Below are 23,695 nucleotides of genomic sequence, written 5' to 3'. Positions count from 1 at the left end.
CCTAACCCTAACCCTAACCCTAACCCTAACCCTAACCCTAACCCTAACCCTAACCCTAACCCTAACCCTAACCCTAACCCTAACCCTAACCCTAACCCTAACCCTAACCCTAACCCTAACCCTAACCCTAACCCTAACCCTAACCCTAACCCTAACCCTAACCCTAACCCTAACCCTAACCCTAACCCTAACCCTAACCCTAACCCTAACCCTAACCCTAACCCTAACCCTAACCCTAACCCTAACCCTAACCCTAACCCTAACCCTAACCCTAACCCTAACCCTAACCCTAACCCTAACCCTAACCCTAACCCTAACCCTAACCCTAACCCTAACCCTAACCCTAACCCTAACCCTAACCCTAACCCTAACCCTAACCCTAACCCTAACCCTAACCCTAACCCTAACCCTAACCCTAACCCTAACCCTAACCCTAACCCTAACCCTAACCCTAACCCTAACCCTAACCCTAACCCTAACCCTAACCCTAACCCTAACCCTAACCCTAACCCTAACCCTAACCCTAACCCTAACCCTAACCCTAACCCTAACCCTAACCCTAACCCTAACCCTAACCCTAACCCTAACCCTAACCCTAACCCTAACCCTAACCCTAACCCTAACCCTAACCCTAACCCTAACCCTAACCCTAACCCTAACCCTAACCCTAACCCTAACCCTAACCCTAACCCTAACCCTAACCCTAACCCTAACCCTAACCCTAACCCTAACCCTAACCCTAACCCTAACCCTAACCCTAACCCTAACCCTAACCCTAACCCTAACCCTAACCCTAACCCTAACCCTAACCCTAACCCTAACCCTAACCCTAACCCTAACCCTAACCCTAACCCTAACCCTAACCCTAACCCTAACCCTAACCCTAACCCTAACCCTAACCCTAACCCTAACCCTAACCCTAACCCTAACCCTAACCCTAACCCTAACCCTAACCCTAACCCTAACCCTAACCCTAACCCTAACCCTAACCCTAACCCTAACCCTAACCCTAACCCTAACCCTAACCCTAACCCTAACCCTAACCCTAACCCTAACCCTAACCCTAACCCTAACCCTAACCCTAACCCTAACCCTAACCCTAACCCTAACCCTAACCCTAACCCTAACCCTAACCCTAACCCTAACCCTAACCCTAACCCTAACCCTAACCCTAACCCTAACCCTAACCCTAACCCTAACCCTAACCCTAACCCTAACCCTAACCCTAACCCTAACCCTAACCCTAACCCTAACCCTAACCCTAACCCTAACCCTAACCCTAACCCTACCCTAACCCTAACCCTAACCCTAACCCTAACCCTAACCCTAACCCTAACCCTAACCCTAACCCTAACCCTAACCCTAAGACCCTAACCCTAACCCTAACCCTAACCCTAACCCTAACCCTAACCCTAAACCTAACCCTAACCCTACCCTAACCTAACCCTAACCCTAACCCTAACCCTAACCCTACCCTAACCCTAACCCTAACCCTACCCTAACCCTAACCCTAACCCTAACCCTAACCCTAACCCTAACCCTAACCCTAACCTAACCCTAACCCTAACCCTAACCCTAACCCTACCCTAACCCTAACCCTAACCCTAACCCTACCCTAACCCTAACCCTAACCCTAACCCTACCCTAACCCTAACCCTAACCCTAACCCTAACCTAACCCTAACCCTAACCCTAACCCTAACCCTAACCCAACCCTAACCCTAACCCTAACCCTAACCCTAACCCTAACCCTAACCCTAATTAACCCTAACCCTAACCCTAACCCTAACCCTAACCCTAACCCTAACCCTAACCCTAACCCTACCCTAACCCTAACCCTACCCTAACCCTAACCCTACCCTAACCCTAACCCTACCCTAACCCTGACCCTAACCCTAACCCTACCCTAACCCTAACCCTAACCCTAACCCTAACCCTAACCCTACCCTAACCCTAACCCTAACCCTACCCTAACCCTAACCCTAACCCTAACCCTAACCCTTACCCTTACCCTAACCCTAACCCTAACCCTAACCCTAACCCTAACCCTACCCTAACCCTAACCCTAACCCTCACCTTAATTGATAACCCTAACCCTAACCCTAACCCTAACCCTAACCCTAACCCTAACCCTACCCTAACCCTAACCCTAACCCTACCCTAACCCTAACCCTAACCCTAACCCTAACCCTACCCTAACCCTAACCCTACCCCTACCCCTACCCCTACCCTAACCCTAACCCTAACCCTAACCCTAACCTTACCCTACCCCCACCCTAACCCTACCCCCACCCTAACCCTACCCCCACCCTAACCCTCCCCCTACCCTAACCCTACCCCTATCCTAACCCTACCCTAACCCTACCCCTACCCTAACCCTAACCCTACCCTAACCCTAACCCTACCCTAACCCTAACCCTACCCTAACCCTAACCCTACCCTAACCCTTACCCTAACCCTTACCCTAACCCTAAACCCTAAACCGTACCCTAAACCTAACCCTATCCTTAACCCGACCCTAACCCTACCCTATCCCTACCCTTAACCCTACCCTAACCCTAACCCTAACCCTACCCTAACCTAACCCTAATCTAACCCTAACCCTTAACCCTAACCCGTAACCCTAACCCTAATCTTTAACCCTAATCCTTAACCCTAACCCGTACCCTACCCTAACCCTTACCCTACCCTAACCCTTACCCTACCCTAACCGTTACCCTACCCTAACCCTTACCCTAACCCTTACCCTAACCCTTACCGCTATCTTAACCCTAACCCCTATCCTAACCCTACCCTCACCCTAAACCCTACCCTAAACCCTACCCTAACCCTAACCCTACCCTAACCCGTACCCTAACCCGTACCCTAACCCAACCCTAACTTTACCCTAACCCTACCCTAACCCTAACCGTAACCCTACCCTAACCCTAACCCTACCCTAACCCTAAACCCTAACCCTACCCTAACCCTACCCTAACCCTAACCCTAACCCTAACCCTAACCCTAACCCTAACCCTAACCCTACCCTAACCTAACATTAACCCTACCCTAACCTAACCCTAACCCTAACCCTTACCCTAACTACCCTAACAACCCTAACCCTAACTTTACCCCTACCCTAACCCTAACCCTACCCTAACCCTTACCCTAACCCTGCCCCAACCCTAACCCGCCTAATCCTAACCCGCCTAACCCTAACCTCACCCTACCCTAACCCCCTAACCCTCACCCCTCGCCCCAAGCCTGCCTAACCCCCAGCCTCCATACCTACCTCTCAGACCTACCTCCAAGTGTGATCCAAGTCGTGATTGTGTCAAAGCAAGACACTCCACAGCATTAAATGACTCAGCAATAATACTTGTTAAAGCACTATTTTCACAGAATCATATGCACAGAAACTATACCAGCAATTATACCTTGGGAAGTACATCAGGGTTACCCATCTTCATTACAATTCCTGAACTTAGTTTATAGCCACAGCATTCATATATTCTGTACATGGCACAATGCAATTTATAGGTGCAGCATCCATACATTCCATATGTGGCACAACACAGTTTACAGGCGCAGCATTACACAGATTGACTATGTGGCACAATGCAGTTTAGAGATGCAATATACACTTACTCCATACAGTTTAACACACGTGGTTTACATACGTCAGATTAACCAGAGAAAGGTCACAGAGCCTCCATACCCCATTAATGACATTACATTTTCAAAAACATTATGTATTGCAATCCACCTCAAAAGCAGTTTAGATCTCAGCCCATCCAAAACAGAATGCAAGTCTCAGACTGGCCGGAAAGGAAGGCAAATGACCTCCAACGGCCCTTGGGTGTTGCTTACAGGGTTGGGTTAGCCCTGCGGTACAAACAAAGCAAAGCTAACCCAACCCCATAAGCAAGGCAAAGCTAAAGCCTATTTGGTTGAAATAAACCGAATGTAAAACTAAAGCCAATTTGGTGGAGAGAAATTGATTGTAAAGCTAATGACAATTTGGTTGACTTAAATTGAATGCACATACTGAAATCAGCGCAACTCTCAGAATAGCCACAAAGGGGCATGAGTCTTAGACTGGCTGGGAAGGAACACAAAATCACATGAGAAGGAAGGATTGATTGGCCTGGGAGTAGAAGGGCCCTAAGGAAGGGTGTGGGTGGGTTGGATTTGCTGGGCTGAGGCCAATGGGGTGAACTATAATGAGAACAAGTACTGCATTCCACACATTGCCTGTGATGACCTTGGGCGGTGGTAGGGGCTTGTGGCAGAGTGAAAGGGAGACTATGGGAAGGGAAGAGACCGGGGGATATGGGTAACAGCTCAACTGAACTAAGCTGGCGGTGAGTGTGGGAGGCCTGGAGAGAGCATGGCATCCCAGGGGGGAAGTCATCGACTGGAAGTGTCAAAGGCATCTTTGCCTGCAATACAGAGAGACACACTTTAGAAAGAGGAACGCCAAGACACAAACGGCGCTCACCGTAAGACCACCCCCACAAAACGTGCAAGCAAAAGACCACCCCAAAAAATGGCTTAACATTAAGGTTAGGAGTATTTAACAGGGAAGATGTAGAATTATTTTCAGTATTACACTGAAGGTTAGAGATGGGTTAGAGGGTAGGTTCAGGGTTAATTTGGACAGTTAGTATAGTTATCTATACAGTCATGGTTACAATTAGCACTACATTTGGTGTTCAGAGCTCATTAAGGCTGGGGTGAAGATATTACAGTTAGGTTTATTAGGATCATGCTCAGCGTGACTGTTAGGGAAAGCCTAGGCAAAGGCAAGAGCAAAAGGCGAGAACACTGAAGCAAACACCAAAACAGAGTGTAAAGGTATAGACAGTACCCAAGGGAGGGCAAAGTATCAAAGTAAGGCTAAGTCATGGAAAACAACAAAGAGGTGGCCGCGTCAAGAGGCCAGGCCCAAAGAGGCGGCCGGGCCCAAAGAGGCGGCCTCAGGGAATGCCAAAACGGCACAAGACTGAAGAGAACGTTACACATAACACCATAACAGAGGGCAAAGCCCAAGATAATGCCACAGGGAACACCAAAATGGAGGGCAAGGCCCAATAGAACATCACCACGAATGCCAAAACACTGGGCAATGCACAAGAGAATGCCACCACAAACACCAAAATAGAGACTAAAGAGAATGCTGCAGGAAATAACCAGGCACAGAGGAGAGGCAAGGAGAACGCAGAAGGAAGAGAACAGACAGCCTGTAAGGCACGCTGAAGTGCAGAAATGAACTCTGGGTACCCTACCTTGCGTCTTACTAAGTAATATATAAACACTGGTAGATGTACATTGCCCTTACCTGTTGGGCAGATAATTACCGGTCAGCAAAGTCGGCTTCCAGGGCATCCGAGGAAATACAGATTTCTGTTCCTAGCTGCTCTCAGGAGGAACCACAGATCTCTCTGTACAGTTTTTACACTGCTCAGGAGCGCCGCAGCTCTCCGCTGCCACCTGTTGGACACAATACAGTAATGAAGGCACTGTCCCGCAAATGCGGGGGCTGCACCCTGTGCACATTGCTCAAATGATGACGCAAAGGAGTGTTAGGGATATAACTAATGCTATTTGTTGGCTTGAAGTCACAGTTAGTTTAACAATTCTTTTCTGCACTACAATTAGGATGAAGGTTACTTTGACAGAAAACAAGGAGTGTCATTTTTATTGCTGCATTTAGGGTTAGAGACATTTTTAATATCAGGCTAAGGGTTAGGGTGACAGACACATTGCAGGTAAATGTAATTATCATTAGAGCTCCCATTAAGCTAGGGATTCAGGTCAAGATTACAATTAACACTGCCTCCCAGCCAATCCCAGAGATCCAAAGGCAAAGGTGAGCCAAACTCCCAGGACAAGCAAAGGGAAATCCAAGGTAAAGGCAAAGCAAACAGCTAAGGCTAAGGGAAGGGCAAAAGCAAGGAAAATACCCAATGAAAAGCTATGGTGAGGGCAATGAGAGTACAGCAGGGAAGGCCAACAGCAAAGGCCGAGAGAACACAGCAAGAAACACCAAAACAGAAGGCCAAGAGAACATGGTAAGAAATGCCTAGGCAAGAGCTAAGAGAACATGGCAAGAAATGCCAAAACAGGAGGCCAAGAGGACGTAACGCCAGAACAAGCGGCCAAAGAAAACATGGCAAAGAAAGCCAATGCAGAAGGTGTAGACAGTGAGCATAGAACTTTCGAGTAGTTGCTAGTAGTAACCAGATAAGAAGTAGTGACGCAAGTGCTTACGTACGATAAGAGGGGCGTAGACGAAGTTGTACAAGGCTATATAAACTGTTGTCACGAGTTAATAAACGCCATTTTACCACCCACCACATTGGTGTGCACCGAGGTAGATGGACAGACCAATGAGTCCCTAACGATTGCGAACACCTGTATGAAGCTGAAGCGGGCGTTCGGCTTCATATGGTGACCCCGACGTGACGTTAGGGAAGAGTGGTCGGCCACAGGCGGCGTGGCGGGTTCCTGCTCTCGTCCCACCTCCCTTGGGGAAGGAGGTGATGACCCTAGAAGAGGGGGCTGCGGCTTAGGAGAGTGGAAGCTGGGTAGCGTCGGAAGGTACGGCCGATAGCCTATAAGGCCTGTCCGAGGACCCAGGAGATCATCGGAAGAGGTGCCCGGTGGTCGCTTGTTCCGTCGAGGAGATTACGCCCGACGATGGAAGCCGTCATAAAGGTGATTTCGTCCGCGTGTAAGACCCATTGCGGGAAAAATGCTCCTTCTAAGAAGGAAATAGGTACAGTGTTATCACTGTTACTAAAGGAGGGGCTGCTTACATCTCCCTCAGATTTATATACCCCGGGGTCTTGGGATTCTATCACCGCAGCGCTTTCTCAGCGGGCGATGGTACTCGGGAAGTCAGGGGAGTTGAAAATCTGGGGATTGGTCTGGGGGGCGCTGAAGGCAGCTCGAGAGGAGCAGGTTACATCTGAGCAAGCGAAGTTTTGGCTGGGTTTAGGGGGAGGGAAGGTCTCTCCCACAGATTCTACAGGAAAACCGACCGCGGAGCCTCAGAACGGCGTGGAGGAAAAGATAACAGCTGCGCAGCAAGAAACGAAGATGGCGCCGGGAGAGGTGACCGCGCCTAAAACCACATCTTGTTATCGCTGTGGAACAGGCGCTGGCTGCAGTTGCGTCACGGCGGCCCCCTCGGCCCCTCCTCCTTACGCGGGGAGTAGCTTATATCCTTCTTTGGAGGGGTTGGGTGGGCCGAGAGGGGAGGGCGTAGCCACGTCACAAGCGGGGAGGGACGATCCGCCCCAAGGGGTGGAGCGAAAGGTGGAGCCGGGGTGCCCCGACTCGGCCCCCGGGCCAGCTTTGACTGACTGGGCAAGGATAAGGGAGGAGCTTGCAACGGCAGCTCCGTCCGTGATAGCCATGCCCGTGGTGATAAAAACGGGGGGACCGGCCTGGGCTCCTTTGGAGCCAAAAGTAATTACGCGATTAGCCGATACAGTTAGAACCAAAGGCTTGCGATCTCCAATTACTATGGCAGAAGTGGAAGCTGTAATGTCTTCCCCGCTGCTGCCGCACGATGTCACGAATCTTATGAGGGTCATATTAGCCCCCGCTCAATACGCTTTGTGGTTGGACGCTTGGGACGTCCAGCTGCAGACGGTTGTAGCGGCAGCCACCCGAGACCCCAGACACCCTGCGAATGGTCAAGGAAGAGGGGAGCGAACCAATTTAGATCGTTTAAAAGGCCTGGCGGATGGAATGGCCGGAAACCCGGAAGGCCAGGCTGCGCTTTTGAGACCGGGGGAGTTGGTCGCTACTACGGCGTCGGCTCTCCAAGCGTTCAGGGAGGTTGCCCGGTTAGCGGAACCTACTGTCCCCTGGGCAGATATCACACAGGGACCATCGGAATCCTTTGTGGACTTTGCTAATCGCCTCATAAAGGCGGTTGAGGGGTCGGACCTTCCATCTTCGGCACGAGCCCCGGTGATTATCGATTGCTTTAGACAGAAATCACACCCGGATGTCCAACAGCTTATCCGAGCGGCACCCTCCACTTTAACGACACCAGGAGAGATTATCAAATATGTTCTAGACAGACAGAAGGTTACCCCACTTACAGACCAGGGAATAGCTGCGGCTATGTCATCGGCCCTCCAGCCCTTGGTTATGGCGGTAGCCAACAGAGAAAGGGACGGACAAGGTGGGCCAGGAGGCCGCGTCCGGGGAGTTTGCTATTCTTGCGGATCCCCAGGGCACTACCAGGCGCAATGCCCAAAAGGAAGGGGGTCAGGAGCTGACGGTGATCGGTGCCAACTATGCGGCGGGCTGAGGCACACCGCTAGGTCATGCCGGAAATTTCAACACGCCCTGCGGGATGAGGGTATGAGTAGGGGCCGCCGGCCAGGGAAGGGATCCTTCTCAGGGCTGGGGCCTACTTTAACTCGCCCTTCCGTGTCATTGGCAATGACTATGGAACATAATGACCGCCCCCTGGTCAAGGCTGCAATGACTAACACGGGCAGCCACCCAGTGAAGCAGCGCACCGTTTACATCACGGCGTTGCTGGATTCTGGGGCTGATGTTACTATCATCTCGGAGGAGGATTGGCCTGTCGACTGGCCATTGATGGAGGCTTCGAAGCAGGTTTATGGGATAGGCGGGGGAGTTCCTATGCGGAAATCCCGAGAAACGATTGAAGTCGGGGTCATAAATCGAGACGGCTCTCTGGAGCGACCTTTGCTTATTGTTCCGGCGGTGGCCCCGGTCAGAGGAAGCATCCTAGGGAGAGATTGCCTGCAGGGCCTAGGGCTTCGTCTGACAAATTTATAAGAAGGGCCACTGTTCTTACTGTAGCGCTACATCTGGCTATCCCGCTAAGATGGAAGCCAGACCACACCCCTGTGTGGATTGATCAGTGGCCCCTTCCTGAGGTTAAACATGTAGCGCTAATGCATCTGGCTGAGCGGGAACTTCAATTAGGGCACATAGAACCTTCGCTTAGCTGTTGGAATACACCTGTTTTTGTGATTCGGAAAGCGTCTGGATCCTATCGTCTGCTGCATGACTTGCGTGCTGTTAATGCTAAACTAGTTCCTTTTGGGGCAGTCCAACAGGGGGTACCAGTTCTTTCGGCGCTCCCGCGTGGTTGGCCCCTGATGGTACTGGACCTCAAGGACTGCTTCTTTTCTATTCCCCTCGCGGAGCAGGACCGCGAAGCCTTTGCATTCACCCTTCCCTCTACCAACAATCAGGCTCCTGCACGCAGATTTCAATGGAAGGTCTTGCCTCAAGGGATGGCGTGTTCTCCTACTATCTGCCAGCTGGTAGTAGGACAGGTATTGGAGCCCCTCCGACGTAAATATCCGTCTTTGTGTATGCTACACTACATGGATGATCTCTTGATAGCTGCCCCTGACCGCGAGAAAGTGGAAATGATGGGGGAGGAGATCATCAGTGTACTAGAGGAGGCGGGCTTTACTATTTCTCAAGATAAAATCCAGAGAGAACCTGGCGTAGAGTACCTTGGATATCGGTTAGGTAGCACCTGCGTAACTCCAGTAGGCCTATTAGCAGAGCCGAAGATCTCTACTTTGTGGGACGTTCAGAAGCTGGTAGGATCCCTTCAATGGGTCCGGCCAGCGTTAGGGATCCCACCACGACTGATGAACCCCTTTTACGAACAGTTGAAGGGGTCGGATCCAAATGAGGAGAGAGAATGGAACTTGGATATGAGATTAGCATGGAACGAAATTGTGCAGCTCAGTACTTCTGCTTCTTTAGATCGTTGGGACCCCGCTCTGCCACTAGAGGGAGCAGTTTCTCGATGTGAGCAAGGAGCGGTAGGGGTCCTGGGGCAGGGATTGGCGACGCACCCCAGACCATGCTTGTGGTTGTTTTCCACCCAACCTACTAGAGCATTTACCGCTTGGCTGGAGGTGCTTGCCCTCCTGATTGCTAAGCTCCGTGCCTCGGCCGTAAGAACCTTTGGTAAGGATGTTGAGATCCTTTTGTTACCCGCGTGTTTCCGAGAAGACCTCCCTTTCCCAGAGGGAATCTTGTTGGCCCTTAGAGGATTTGCGGGAAAAATAAGGAGCGGCGATTCGCCGCCCATCTTCGACATCGCACGACCGCTACGTGTCTCGCTGAAGATAAGGGTCACCGATGGCCCCGTGGTAGGGCCTACGGTGTTCACCGATGCCTCCTCGAACACCCATAAGGGGGTGGTGGTATGGAGGGAAGGTTTTGAGTGGCTGGTAAAGGAGACCAGTGATCCAGAGGCGAGTGTACAACAACTTGAGGTTCGCGCTGTAGCAATGGCACTTCTGTTGTGGCCCGCAACGCCCACTAACGTAGTTACAGACTCTGCGTTTGCCGCGAAAATGCTGCTCAAGATGGGACAAGAGGGGGTTCCGTCTACGACGGCCGCCTTTGTCCTAGAGGATGCACTAAGCCAGAGAACGGCCATGGTCGCGGTCCTTCATGTACGTAGTCATTCTGATGTACCGGGGTTCTTTACAGAGGGGAATGCCGTAGCGGACACTCAAGCCGCCCTCCAGGCATACCCGCTAAGGGAAGCCAAAGACCTCCATACGGCCTTCCATATCGGGCCTCGTGCTCTGTCTAGAGCATGTAACATATCTATGCAACAAGCTCGGGAGGTTATTCAGGCCTGCCCCTATTGCAACTCTGCTCCAGCATTGGAAGCCGGGGTAAATCCTAGAGGCTTGGGGCCCTTACAGATATGGCAGACTGATTTCACGCTTGAACCAAGAATGGCCGCGCGTTCTTGGCTGGCCGTTACTGTGGATACTGCCTCGTCAGTAGTCATAGCAACCCAGCATGGGCGTGTTACATCAATAGCGGCGCAGCATCATTGGGCCACGGCTATTGCCGCATTAGGGAAGCCCAAGGCGATCAAGACAGACAATGGGTCATGCTTCACCTCAAAATCCACTCGAGAGTGGCTGGCGAGGTGGGGGATAGCACACACGACCGGAATCCCAGGGAATTCCCAAGGTCAGGCCATGGTAGAGCGAGCTAACCGTCTTCTGAAGAATAAGATCCGCGTACTTGCAGAGGGAGACGGGTTTATGAAAAAGATCCCAATGAATAAGCAAGGGGAAATCTTGGCGAAAGCTTTGTATGCGTTGAATCATTTTGAGCGGGGCGACAACGCCAAGACCCCGATGCAGAAGCACTGGAAACCGACCATCCTTACAGAAGGGCCACCTGTTAAAATACGCTTGGGAGCAGGTGAATGGGAAAAGGGATGGAATGTCTTGGTCTGGGGTCGGGGCTATGCGGCAGTTAAGAATAGGGAAACGGACAAAATTATTTGGATCCCCTCCAGAAAGATCAAACCAGATCTAGGTCGCGAAAATAATGTGACTGGAAAAGATGAGGCGAGCTCTCCCTTTGCAGGCATTTCTGACTGGATATCCCAGGAGCACCACCAAGAAGGACCCGAAGAAGAGACCCCTGAAGACAGACGAGAAAGATCCGGAGAAGAAGCCCTTGCTGCCAACGAGAGTTGATGGAGTTATGGTGTTTGTCTGTTTGTTGATTCTGTGCGGGGTCACGGGGACGGGCGCTGATGTACACCTTGTAGAACAGCCAGGGAACCTTTGGGTCACTTGGGCCAACCGCACCGGCCAGACAGACTTTTGTCTCTCCGCACAGTCGGCCACCTCGCCATTTAAAACGTGCTTAATTGGTGTCCCATTAGGGATCCGAGAACAGGATTTTAAAGGCTATGTCTCTAATACTAATTGCGGGGCCTCAGAACAAGACCGACTCTTTGTATCAGAGGAAATCAAGAGTGGCCCTCACACAAGTGTTACCTTTGCCTATCGAAAGGTATCTTGCTTGCTGACAAGATTGAATGTTTCCCTCTGGGACGAGCCACTAGAGATGCAACTATTAGGCTCACAAGCCCTCCCAAACGTCACCCATAGCACTCACTCTACAACTGATCCTACGGTGGGGGGATGTATAGGGTTCGCCCCATACTCAAAACCAGCCGGCATCTACGGGTGGGACCGTGAGGGAATGGCACACAACTTTCTGATAGCCCCATGGTCTAATCCCTTTTTTAACCGTGAAACCAACTCCTCTGACCCGTTCACTATAGTAACAGCTGATAGGTACCAACTCTTCAAGGGAGGGGGATATTGTGGCAGGTATCAATATAAGTATTGGAAAATGTTTAATTGTACACACTCGCAACACACGGGATCCTCTCGATCCTTCGACGTCTACACGTGCACAATAGGGAAGTCTACTACACAAAGCTCGACACCTCCCTGGGTCAACTGCGAGAGAGGGGGTGAGTGGATCAATAGGTTCCAACCCTTTAATGTGAGTGGTACCACGATATACTGTACTGGCGATCAGCTTGGTAACGCCAGCGGGTGCTGTGGATGGGCTGCCACAGTCTTCCCACCAGGGGCATGGCTTAATTGTAAAAGTAGTACCTTCTCCAAGCCAAAGGCGCTACCACCTAACATCTTCCTCATTTGCGGAGATCGCGCGTGGCAAGGAATACCAAGCCGTCCGGTAGGGGGTCCTTGCTATCTGGGGAGGCTCACCATGTTAGCACCTAATCACACGGAAATCATTAAAACCCTTAAAGTGCTCAGCGATACAACACGAACACCTAGCAGAATAAAACGGGGCATAAAGCATTTGGGCGAGACATGCTCAGATGGCGTGCAGCTTTGGAGTGCCACGGCAAGAATCTTCGCGTCTATCCTAGCTCCGGGAGTGGCAGCGGCACAGGCTTTAAAGGAAATTGAGAGACTGGCTTGTTGGTCCGTTAAACAGGCCAATGTAACGACATCACTCCTCAACAATCTGTTAATGGACGTCACGAGTATCAGACACGCGGTCCTACAGAACCGAGCAGCTATTGACTTCTTGCTTTTGGCTCAGGGTCATGGTTGTGAGGACATTGCAGGGATGTGCTGTTTCAATCTCAGCGATCACAGTGAATCTATGCACAAGAAGCTCCAGTATCTGAAGGAACATGTCAACAAGATCGGCGTGGAGACGGACACCATCGGGGACTGGTTGAGAAGTGTGTTTGGAGGCATCGGAGAATGGGGTGTGCACTTATTGAAGGGACTGCTTTTAGGGCTTGTAGTTATCCTGCTTTTGGTAGTGTGTGTACCATGCTTTCTACAAATTATGTTAGGTTGTATTCAAAGGATGATTGACCGCACAGTTAATTATCGCGTAGAATATAGTAAAATGCAAAAGGCTTGTAGGCAGTCAGAAAACGCAGCGATATAAGGGTAGCGCGGGAATATTTTGCGATTCGGGATGTAACGGGGCAAGGCTTAACTGAGAGGACAGAGGCATGTATAGGCGCAAAGCGGGGCTTCGGTTGTACGCGGTTAGGGTCCTCTCAGAATAGGGTAGTTACGCTTGTGCATAGGGAGGGGGAGATGTAGACAGTGAGCATAGAACTTTCGAGTAGTTGCTAGTAGTAACCAGATAAGAAGTAGTGACGCAAGTGCTTACGTACGATAAGAGGGGCGTAGACGAAGTTGTACAAGGCTATATAAACTGTTGTCACGAGTTAATAAACGCCATTTTACCACCCACCACATTGGTGTGCACCAAGGTAGATGGACAGACCAATGAGTCCCTAACGATTGCGAACACCTGTATGAAGCTGAAGCGGGCGTTCGGCTTCAAGAGAAGAAGGTGGCCTTCAAGAGAAGAAGGTGGCCTTCAAGAGAAGAAGGTGGCCTTCAAGAGAAGAAGGTGGCCTTCAAGAGAAGAAGGTGGCCTTCAAGAGAAGAAGGTGGCCTTCAAGAGAAGAAGGTGGCCTTCAAGAGAAGAAGGTGGCCTTCAAGAGAAGAAGGTGGCCTTCAAGAGAAGAAGGTGGCCTTCAAGAGAAGAAGGTGGCCTTCAAGAGAAGAAGGTGGCCTTCAAGAGAAGAAGGTGGCCTTCAAGAGAAGGTGGCTGGGTAGGCCAAAACAGGAGGCCAAGGAGAATGCCACAGGGAAGGGAACGCCAAAACAGGACGCTGAGGAGGACATCACAGGGAACGCCCAGGCAAGGGCTATGAGATGGCAGGAAATGCCGAGGACAACGGCCAAGAGAACACGGCAAGAAATGCCAAAACAGAAGGCTAAGAGAACACAGCAGTAAATGCCTAGGCAAGGGCTAAGAGAACATGGCAGGAAGTGCCAAAACAGGAAGCCAAGAGGATGTGGCAGGGAATGCCAGAACAAGTGGCCAGAGAGAACATGGCAAAGAAAGCCAATGCAGAAGGCCAAGAGAAGGTGGTTGGGAGGCCAAAACTGGAGGCCAAGAAGAATGCCACAGGGAACGCCAAACAGGATACCGAGGAGAACATCACAGGGAACGCCCAGGCAATGGCTATGAGATGGCAGAAAATGCTGGGGACAACAGCCAAGAGAACATGGCAAGAAACACCAAAACCAAACGCTGAAGAGAATGCAGCAAAGAAAGCCAAGTACAATGGCCAAGACAATGGGGCACAGAACACCAAAACAGGACAGCAAGAAAATGCAGTAGAGAATGTCTAGGGTAAAGAGAAGGAGAACACTGCAGTGAAAGGCCAGAGACAAGGAGAACACAGAAAGAAAAGGACAGGCAGCCTTCTGGGCACCATAAAGTGCAATTAAGAGCTCTGGGAGCACCATGTTGTGCCATGCTATGGAATGGGTAAACACTGGTGGGCGTGCGTTGCTCTTACCTGTTGGGCAGACAATTACCAGTCAGCAAAGTGAGGTTCCAGGGCATTCCAGGAAAGGCAGATTTCAGTTCCTGGCTGCTCTCACAAAGAGCCACACATCTCTCTGTGCAGTCGTTACAGCACTCTGGAGCACCACAGCTCTCTGCTGCCACATGTTGGATACAATACAGTAATGAAGGCACTGCCACACATATGTAGAGCAGTGCCTCTCTCACAAACGTGCGCTGTAGTCTCCTTTCTCAGAGCAGCGTGGCTGCACTCTGTGCCTGATGCTGCTTACCGGCAGCACTGCAGCTGGGAACAACGCACAGGAAAAAGCTCAGATACACAACACCATTTTTGCTTCCCTCTTCTCTGATAACTGCTCATTAGACACAGCCCTCATCTTTGGTTTGGTAGGTGGGGATTGAGGAAGCAATGCCAGTCCCACAGACCCCTCCCCATCCCACAGTGTGATGGGACATCAGGTTCTGGACCACCTGAGGATCCAAACATCCAGGCATCCAGGAGTCTTTGGGTCCTGGCGAGATGAATCCCAGAGTTCTGAGGAAATTCACCGCTGCAGTCACCGAGCCACTCTCAATGGTATTTGAGAAGTCAAAGCAGTCAGGTGAAGTCCCTGATGAGTAGAAAAAAGCAACAGCACACCTGTTATTAAGGATAGGGAACTACCACCATGTCAGTCTTACCTCTGTGCTGGGAACGATCGCAGAGCAGATCCTTCTGGAAGTGACCCTAAAGCACTTGTTCCAGGGCATCACCACCCTCTGCGTGAAAAACTTCCTCCTAATAACCAACCTAAGCCACCCCTGGCTCAGTTTAAAACCATTTCCCCTTGTCCTATCACCATCCACCCTCGTAAACAGCCATTCCCCCTCCTGCTTATGCATTCCCTTTGAGTATTAGAAGGCTGTGATGAGGTCTCTCCGGAGTCTTCTCTTCTCCAAGAGAAACAATCCCAGTTCCCTCAACCTTTCTTCATAGGAGAAAGGTGCTCCAGCCCTCTGATCATCTTAGTGCCCTCCTCTGGACCCGCTCCGAAAGCAAAAGCTCCACGTCCTTTCTGTGCTGGGGCTCCAGGCCTGGACACAGTACTGCAGATGGGGCCTTACAAGAGCTGAGTAGAGGGGGACGATCACCTCCCTCTCCCTGCTGGCCACCCCTCTTTTAATGCAGCCCAGGATATAGTTGGCCTTCCAGGCTGCAAGCACACTCTGCTGGCTCATGTCCAGCTTCTCATCCACCAGGATCCCCTAGTCCTTCTCTGCAGGGCTGCTCTCAAGGGGTTCTACGCTCAGCTTCTACAAACATCTGGAATTGCACCTTCATCAGTGACATCAACAGTGGGATCAAGTGCACCCTAATGACATCAAGTTGTGGGGTGCAGCGACACACCAGAGGGATGAGATGCCATCCAGAGGGACCTCAACAGGCTGAGTAGGGGCATAAATCCAAGTGCTGGGTCAGCAGCTGGGATGAAGGAACACCCACCACCAAAACATGCTGGGGGATGAAAGGACTGAGTGCAGTCCTGCCCCATAAGGCCTTGGGGGTACTGATGGGTGGGAGCTGGACACAAATCAGCAATGTGCCTCTCCAGCCCAGAAAGCCAACTGTATCCTGAGCTGCATCCAAAGATGTGCAGTCAGCAGGTGAAGGGAGGCGATCCCCGCCCCTCTGCTCTGCGCTGGTGAGGCCTCACCTCGAGTGCTGCATCTGGATGTGGAGTCCTCAGTGCAGGAGAAACATGGAGCTGTGGGAGCACATCCAGAGTACAGCCGCAAATATGAACCGAGGGATGGAACACTTCTCTTATAAGAAGAGAGAGTTGGGCTGTTCAGCCTGGAGAAGAGAAGGCGCCAAGGTGACCTGGTAACAGCCTTTCAATGCCTAAAGGAAAGAAGAAGGGAAAATTGAGGTTAGATATACAAGAAATGTCTTCCACAGTGAGGGTGGTGAGGTGGTGGAACAGGTTGCCAGAGATGTGGTGAATGTGCTATCCCTTTCAAGGTGAAACGGGGTCAGGCTCTGAGCAACCTGATCCAGCTGTGGATGGTCACTGTGGGGGAGTTGGACCGCATCGCAAACCTGCATACAAGCAGTGCACCAACGTGGGGCTTGCGATGTTCATTACCTGCTGCACAGATCTCACACCACTGATCAGAGGAGCCCAGGCAATCCTTAAACCCCATCGGGTTGCAAAATGAAGTCAGAAGAGATGCAGAATGTAATTTAATACATGATAATAATGCACAGAATGCCCTTAAAAATTCTGTATTGGTGCAATTAACACATGGCACTATGAATTACAGCCATGAAGTGGGATGACATAGGAGCAGACAAACCACGTTTGGAGCCCCAGACTGGAGATTATGAGGTGAGAACCACTGAAGAGGTAACAACACACACAGCAGATACAGCTGCTCTAATCCAGCTTGAGATTCCCCCAGAAAGGCAGAGCTCACAACTCTGAATCAAAGCAGGAATTGCTCACCCCATACCCCAAAGGAAGCAGTCTCCAGGTTCAGATGTTGTCCTTACAGCTACCACCCTTAAATGACATTAGGATCCCCCCAAAGAGGGGGGATCACAGCCCTGAAATAAAAACAGAGCCACTCACCCCATTCCAAGGACCAACACTCACCCACACACTAAAGGAAGCAGTTTCCATGTACAGATGGCTGCCAGCCCTCCAACGTAGTCAGGAGACCCTAGAAAAAGGAGAGATCACAGCCCTAAAATAGGGAAGGGATCACCCACCCCATTGAGTAAGACTCACCCCACACTCTAAAGGAAGTACTCCCCAGGTTCAGATGCTGCCCCTGTGCTTCCCAGCCCTTAAATGGAGTCAGGGAGGGGTGGAGACTGGTTCTGCTCCACCCCACAGCCAAACTGCCCCCAGCTGTGCTTGCAGGGCTGCACCCCTCCCCAGGCGCTCTATCACAGCTTCAGGCTGTGCTCTTAAAGTGCTGATACAGCCACAGAGCAAAGGAAATGAATAACGTGAATGTCTACCAAGGGAGGCTGATGGATGACCTGTGATAGTCCTCACACTTTGATCCCAGGCTGTCCTCGGTGCTGGTTGGTGACTCTTCTAACAGACTGGGGAGCACGGATCTCAGTGCTGACACAGCAGATGCTGAGATCTGTGTGAGCAGCCCAGACAGCGAAGGCTGAAATCACAGCTGGGTATGCAGAGTGCTGTTTGCACACCTACAACTCCCAGTGACACACATCTGTCATTTAACGGCCCTGTGAATGGGAGCTGTTGAGTCATAGCTTGAACTGTTTATGCCACTTCTTCATATCTTCTCCATGGTCATGTAGGTAATGCCACAAGGCAAAATGTGACATAGTCTTACTGTTGTCACTTGCTCAAGCAGGAGGACGTCTTCTTTTGATAGAAGAGACATTGGATGACACCAGCTGGGAGGAAACCAAGTTGATCAGGCCCTCCAGTAGGCTGTTTTGGGAATTCTGGTTCCCATTCGATGCATCTGTTACCACCTTGGATCCATCAGCATTAGGCACAGTTGACAGTTTGTCTATTACTACACATTTGGTGTACACCTGACTCTCTCAGGATCGTGCTCTTGGTCTGGCTCATCAGGAATGAAATCGGGACTATGTAGCATTTCCACCACAGCATATTCTCTCAAATAACGGACGCCTTTTTCTATATCAGCCCATTTCTTTTTCTCAGGCATCAGATCGTCTTTGAAGGGGTATCTTTCTTTTACAGCTAACAGCATCCTCTTCCAGAGGGTGAAGGCCTGGTTCTGGCATGTACTAATGCCTCTATCAATGGCTGATTCCCTAGCAATGCCACCCAGTTGGCGAGCTTCTCTCTATCTTATCTAGCCACACACTGTTGGCCCCATTGTCCCAGCATTGAAGTAACCAGGTGGCAATAGGCTCATTTGGGTGACATGAAAAGTCATTTCTCGGACTTCGAATTTCATTCATTTTCAGAGATCGATCAACAATGGTAACAATATCTTGCTCACCTCTTACTCTTTCAGGACTTCTTGTTGCCCTCATAGGCGTTGATGACCGTGGTCTTACTGAGGGCCCCTCCCCTGGACTCAGGGGTGCTTCCCCTGGATCTCAGAGCCACTCCTCTGGACCTCTTTGCTCCTCTTTCTTCTCTTCTAACTCAGTTGAGATTCATCTTGTTTTCCGTCCTCTCACAGGGGCAACTGACATCAATTGTGGTGCCTCCTGTGGTTGATCAGGTTGGTCAGTTCCAATGCTCTCACCCTCCAGCTCGGCTCGGAGTCTGTCTTGTTTAATTATGAGAGCATTTAGTTCAGATTGGAGGGTGTCTCGGTTAGGATTGGATGGTGTCCCGTTCAGACGGGAGGGTGTTGAGTTTGGATTGCAGGGAGTCTCTTTCGATTCGGAGGGCATCTCATTGAGATTGGAGACTCCTTCTCTCAGCTTGGAGATCTTCCCCTTCGGCTTGGAGACTTTCTTTCTCAGTGTGGAGACACTCTTGCCAGGTTTTGAGATTCTCTCTCCTGGCTAGGAGACTCTCTTTCTCAACCTGGAGATTCTCTCTTTGAGATTGCAGGGAGTCTCCCTCGATTCAGAGGGCATCCTGTTCAGACTTGAGAATATCCCTCTCAGACCGGAGGGCATCTCTCTCAGATTGGAGATTCTCCCTCTCTGCTCAGAGTGTCTCCTGGAAACTCTCCATTTCAGTTTGGAGACTCTCTTGCTCATTTTCTACTGTCTCCCTGAGACTGTCCCTTTCAGCTCTCAGACACTCATGCTGAGCTATCAGAAATAGAAGTAAACATCACAAGAAGCTAGTAGTAGAGACAATGGCAAGACTGAAATGTTCACCATTGCATGGAACTTCTGATAGCAACAGAAAACCAAGCCTTACAAATGTGCAGTTCCCGTGCCACTCTTAAATGGTGCTATTTGAAAAGTTCTACCTTACTTTAAGATGTTCTGGGTATCATTAAGTGTATGGGAACTGCTGAATCATGGCCTGAACCTCTGATTGACCACCTGAGACAAGCAATGTGTCAGCCACGGGAGCACAGGTGAAGGTAATTCACCTGTACTACTGGAAGGGGTGGAGTCTGTCTGCACCTCTCCTAGATCCCATTTAAGTGCTGACTGCCACTGAGGAAGGATCTCTTCCTGGAGATCGCTCCTTGTGGAAAATAGTGTGAGCCTACAACATTGGTAAGCATTTTCCATTTATTATCCTCTTGTAGCAATGATCTTAGCCTAACTTTCCTGGATATTTCTTAATTATAACATCTGTCTATTCATTGATAGTCTTTCCTAACGCTGGAAGTGAGGCACAGATCTTATGTTTCTCAGGGAGAATAAGGAGTTACAGCTGTATCCAAACCTACAATTGACTTCGGCTAATATAGGAAATATCCAAATAATTTTCTAGGACAGAATCTCTGATAAAGCAGGTTTTATTTGCAATTGCAATGGCAGGCCTCCTGCAAGCAGGAGAGCACATAGAAAACAGAGTTACATCTTTAATTCCCTATTCCCTGGCTTATCTCCTTCTCTCTAGTTCCTTATTGGCTGAGGTCTTCAGGTTCGCAATCTTCTTGATGCTTCACTAAACATTGGAAATACTAAACAAACATAAATTTCTGCTGCATGAGTGTGAATCTGTAGTTAATTATTTCACACCTGATCATTATTCTGCAGATATCTGCTTGTCCTTCTTTCTACAAAGATAAGCTTGAGAGAAAGACAGGGGAGTATCTTGATGCCTGCCTGTCACATCCCAACTTCTCACAGAGTGAGACAGTCCGGCCTTGTGTAGAGGCCCTGGCTTCTTTGGTGTTTGCTAAATCTGTTTTTCTCTTGCTGGGAGTTTCTTATCCTAACAAAACAACTCTACAGTATGTTTTCTAATCTCTAACACGCTCTAAGTCTCATTGTTTAGAACATTTAACAACTATTCCAGTTTTGCAAGAAAGAATTAATCACATAATTCAGTAAAAAATGTTTCTAAAACGTGCTGCTAACATACATAATATTTCACTTCTAATTTTACTTCTTCTTATTTCTAAGGATAAGTTACAGAATACAACATTCCATTCCCACAGCTAGTAAAATTCCTCCTACAATGTATGTATGAATTAATTCATTTCAGAGAGAGATTTCAAAGAAAAACAGTATATTTTATGGAATGATATTACTTCAAAGCTACATCAGTTACTTTAGTCACCTGTTGTGTAACACCGTAAATAAAAACAATACCCCATCTGCAGGGCAAAATTGGGATTAGGTGAAAATTGGACGGGTTTTGGAGCCGTTTCAACAGTTTTTCCTTGATTTTTCCAGCTCCGGGAATGAGAAGAAGCTCTAAAGGAGCTAGAAGTGAAGCTCTAAAGGAGCTAGAAGTGAAGCTCTAAAGGAGCTAGAAGTGAAGCTCTAAAGGAGCTAGAAGTGAAGCTCTAAAGGAGCTAGAAGTGAAGCTCTAAAGGAGCTAGAAGTGAAGCTCTAAAGGAGCTAGAAGTGAAGCTCTAAAGGAGCTAGAAGTGAAGCTCTAAAGGAGCTAGAAGTGAAGCTCTAAAGGAGCTAGAAGTGAAGCTCTAAAGGAGCTAGAAGTGAAGCTCTAAAGGAGCTAGAAGTGAAGCTCTAAAGGAGCTAGAAGTGAAGCTCTAAAGGAGCTAGAAGTGAAGCTCTAAAGGAGCTAGAAGCCTCTCTGGATAAACTAAAAGAGGTGCAGTAATTTAAGGATGCTTATTTCCTTAAGTGCCATTTAACTTCGTGTTTGTTAACTGAAGCCATCATATGTTTGCCAGCTTTAATGCTTTTTTCTTTGAAGTACTTGAAATATGGAATTGGAAGTTTATCAGATTGCTTTAATACTGAAGCTGACAGGAGCTGTCAGTGCTTCTGGAGCCCAGTTCTATGTAGCTGTCTGTGATGGGTGCACCGAGCAGCTGTTCAGACAGACACACAGCCATAACCTAGCCTTCTGCCTTGCTTCCTCAGGTTTTCTGTGTTATTTCATCTAGAATCCTGCTAGTTTTCTTTTGTTGTTTTTCTTTCATCTATTGCTTTGCTTTGCTATGCTGTATAAGAAGTGTTGAATCCCAGCCTGAACCACTGATTGAGCACCTGAGGAAAGGACCCGGTCAGCCCTGGGAGCACAGGTGAACGCAATGCAGCTCCGTGGCTGGAAGGGGTGGAGCCTGGCTGCCCCTCTCAGAGCTCGTTTAAGGGCTGATTGCCACGGGGGAAGGGTTTCTTTCTGGAAGTTTCTCCACTCTGGAGTCAGTTCTGTGGGTGTAAATCCTTGGAGATGGTGAGCAGTCCTTTTCTTACCTTTGTAATATACTCCCATTCCACTGGTGTTTCTGCCGTTACTTATGTTATGGCTTTCTTTCTTATTTGCTTTTTTTTTGTGTGTGTGTTCTGTCACACACGGCCGAACCGGGCCGTGCTGCGCCGCTCCGGGGGGGGTGGGGGGGGCGCCGCGGCCGGGCGGCTCCGGGGGGGTGGGGGGGCGCCGCGGCCGGGCCGGGCTTCTTTATGTACATTTCTTTATGTACTGATACGTTGCTGCAGCTGCCCTTCTGTATTGTCGTTGCTTTTTTTGTTAAAGAATATTAACACGTTATGGAGACGATAAGGGTCTGGAGCAGCTCCCCTACAAAGACAGGCTGAGGGAGTTGGGCTTGTTCAGCCTGGAGAAAAGAAGGCTGCGGGGTGAGCTCATTGCAGCCTTTCAGGACCTAAAGGGAGCCTACAAACAGGAGGGGAATCAACTCTTTGAAAGGGTAGATAACAGCAGCACAAGGGGAAATGGTTTGAAGTTGAGGGAGAGAAGATTCAGGTTGGATGTCAGGGGGAAGTTCTTTACAGAGAGAGCAGTGAGGTGCTGGAACAGCTGCCCAGAGAGGTTGTGGATGGCCGTCCATCCCTGGAGGTGTTGAAGGTCAGGTTGGATAGGGCCCTTGGCAACCTGGTCTGGTATTAAATGTGGAGGTTGGTGGCTCTGTATGTGGCAGGGGGCTTGGAGCTCCATGATCCTTGAGGTCCTTTCCAACCCTGGCCGTTCTGTGATTCTGTTATCTCTGTGTTTGTTGCCATCCCATTTTCTTATCTCTGTGTTGCAGGTCAGCTTGTGCTAGAAGTTGATGGTGTCACTGTATGAATGAAGGTCAATTTAGGAGTAGCTGCTGAAGTCCACGTTAGTAAACTGAAGCATCTCATGGTAAGGTGTCAGAGCCAGCAGTAGTGATGTCTGTCACTGAAAAAACGAGAGGGCTGGCTCCTCCAAGTGCTTGCTGGTTGATGTGTGAGAGCATCTGCCCTCTCCAACTGAATGATAAGAAAGCTAAATATGCTGAATCATTACAGCTTATGCAGAAGCTGTGAACATGAAAGGACACATCAGCTTTCTACCTCACTCAGCAGTTTCTACCTGAGCAGAGGTTTGGTCACTTTCCAGTTCCTCTGTAGCACCCCCCTATGCCGTTAGTTCTCTTTTTCTATGTTGGTATCCTGTCTAATTGTCAGTTTGCCCCAGGATGCCAGGCCAGTTGAAAAGACTGTCATTACCATCAAGCAGAATTGAGCTTCTTATGTCATGAAAGATATAATTTTGATTGTTAATTATGAGCAGTTGCAGTGCAATAGGGCATCTCAAGTAACCATTTATTTGGGAGTTCAGGGAAGACTCATGAGAAGTGAAATGCTGGTTTCTGTTTTGGCTGTCAAAATGGTGGAGCTTTATTGGAAGTGAAAGGTGTGGGCTTTCTGTAGGTAGGCCCCAGGTTTACTTCTGTAAGCAGGCCCCCTCTCAGAGATTGGTCTTTGCTTGCTGCTTTGCTGTGCCTACCTGCCTGCTCCCTGTGCTTGCTGCATCTGATACCAGTGGTTGTGGAGCAGGCTCCCCAGGGCTGTGGGCCTGGTCCTGAGCTGCTGCAGCTTAAAGACCGTTTGTGTTTGGGTGGTCCTTCCTGGAGCACGAGGTTGGACTTGATGA

General features: G+C 49.7%; 3 protein-coding genes and 1 long non-coding RNA gene across 17 annotated transcripts in view; 3 read left to right on the top strand and 1 right to left on the bottom strand.

Moving 5' to 3' along the window:
• Positions 1-3,229: 3,229 nt before the first annotated feature.
• Positions 3,230-18,253, bottom strand: LOC149911640 (uncharacterized). Of its 4 annotated transcripts, none has more exons than XR_016463100.1 (5): positions 17,489-17,516; positions 17,354-17,420; positions 16,412-16,889; positions 14,710-15,328; positions 3,230-5,471 (listed from the first exon to the last, which is right to left on the bottom strand). It is a non-coding gene; the product is annotated as an uncharacterized LOC149911640 (long non-coding RNA). The 4 variants fall into 4 exon arrangements; XR_016463099.1 differs by lacking the exon at positions 16,412-16,889 and having other exon boundaries at positions 3,230-4,420; positions 5,320-5,471; XR_016463101.1 differs by lacking the exons at positions 16,412-16,889; positions 17,489-17,516 and adding an exon at positions 17,725-18,253.
• On the top strand, positions 6,474-9,249 carry LOC149911642 (uncharacterized). Its single transcript, XM_090133514.1, has one exon. The coding sequence runs from the start codon at positions 6,681-6,683 to the stop codon at positions 8,808-8,810; it is 2,130 nt and encodes a 709-aa protein (XP_089989640.1). The 5' UTR covers positions 6,474-6,680; the 3' UTR covers positions 8,811-9,249.
• LOC149911641 (uncharacterized) lies at positions 11,284-13,595 on the top strand. The gene has a single exon (XM_090133515.1). The coding sequence runs from the start codon at positions 11,379-11,381 to the stop codon at positions 13,269-13,271; it is 1,893 nt and encodes a 630-aa protein (XP_089989641.1). The 5' UTR covers positions 11,284-11,378; the 3' UTR covers positions 13,272-13,595.
• Positions 18,254-21,407: 3,154 nt separating the features above from the next.
• The window catches only part of LOC149911638 (RANBP2-like and GRIP domain-containing protein 8), a 58,646-nt gene continuing 56,358 nt past the window's right edge, over positions 21,408-23,695 (top strand). For 10 of the 11 annotated variants that reach the window (XM_090133521.1, XM_090133522.1, XM_090133528.1 and 7 more), the window contains exons 1-2: positions 21,408-22,009; positions 22,824-22,921. The gene's annotated coding sequence lies outside the window, so the exon portion shown is untranslated. The remainder of the gene's footprint in view (positions 22,010-22,823; positions 22,922-23,695) is intronic. The other variant, XM_090133524.1, reaches the window with a different exon arrangement.

This window comes from Phasianus colchicus, unplaced genomic scaffold (assembly GCF_987193195.1).
Source record: "Phasianus colchicus unplaced genomic scaffold, bPhaCol1.hap1.1 HAP1_SCAFFOLD_73, whole genome shotgun sequence".
NCBI classification, from domain to species: domain Eukaryota; kingdom Metazoa; phylum Chordata; class Aves; order Galliformes; family Phasianidae; genus Phasianus; species Phasianus colchicus.
This window is presented reverse-complemented; position numbering and strand designations above follow the sequence as displayed.

What these genes read in the sequence shown, in the direction of transcription:
- LOC149911641 (XM_090133515.1), top strand. Translation starts at nt 11,379, where the DNA reads ATGAGGCGAGCTCTCCCTTTGCAGGCATTTCTGACTGGATATCCCAGG.
- LOC149911642 (XM_090133514.1), top strand. Translation starts at nt 6,681, where the DNA reads ATGGAAGCCGTCATAAAGGTGATTTCGTCCGCGTGTAAGACCCATTGC.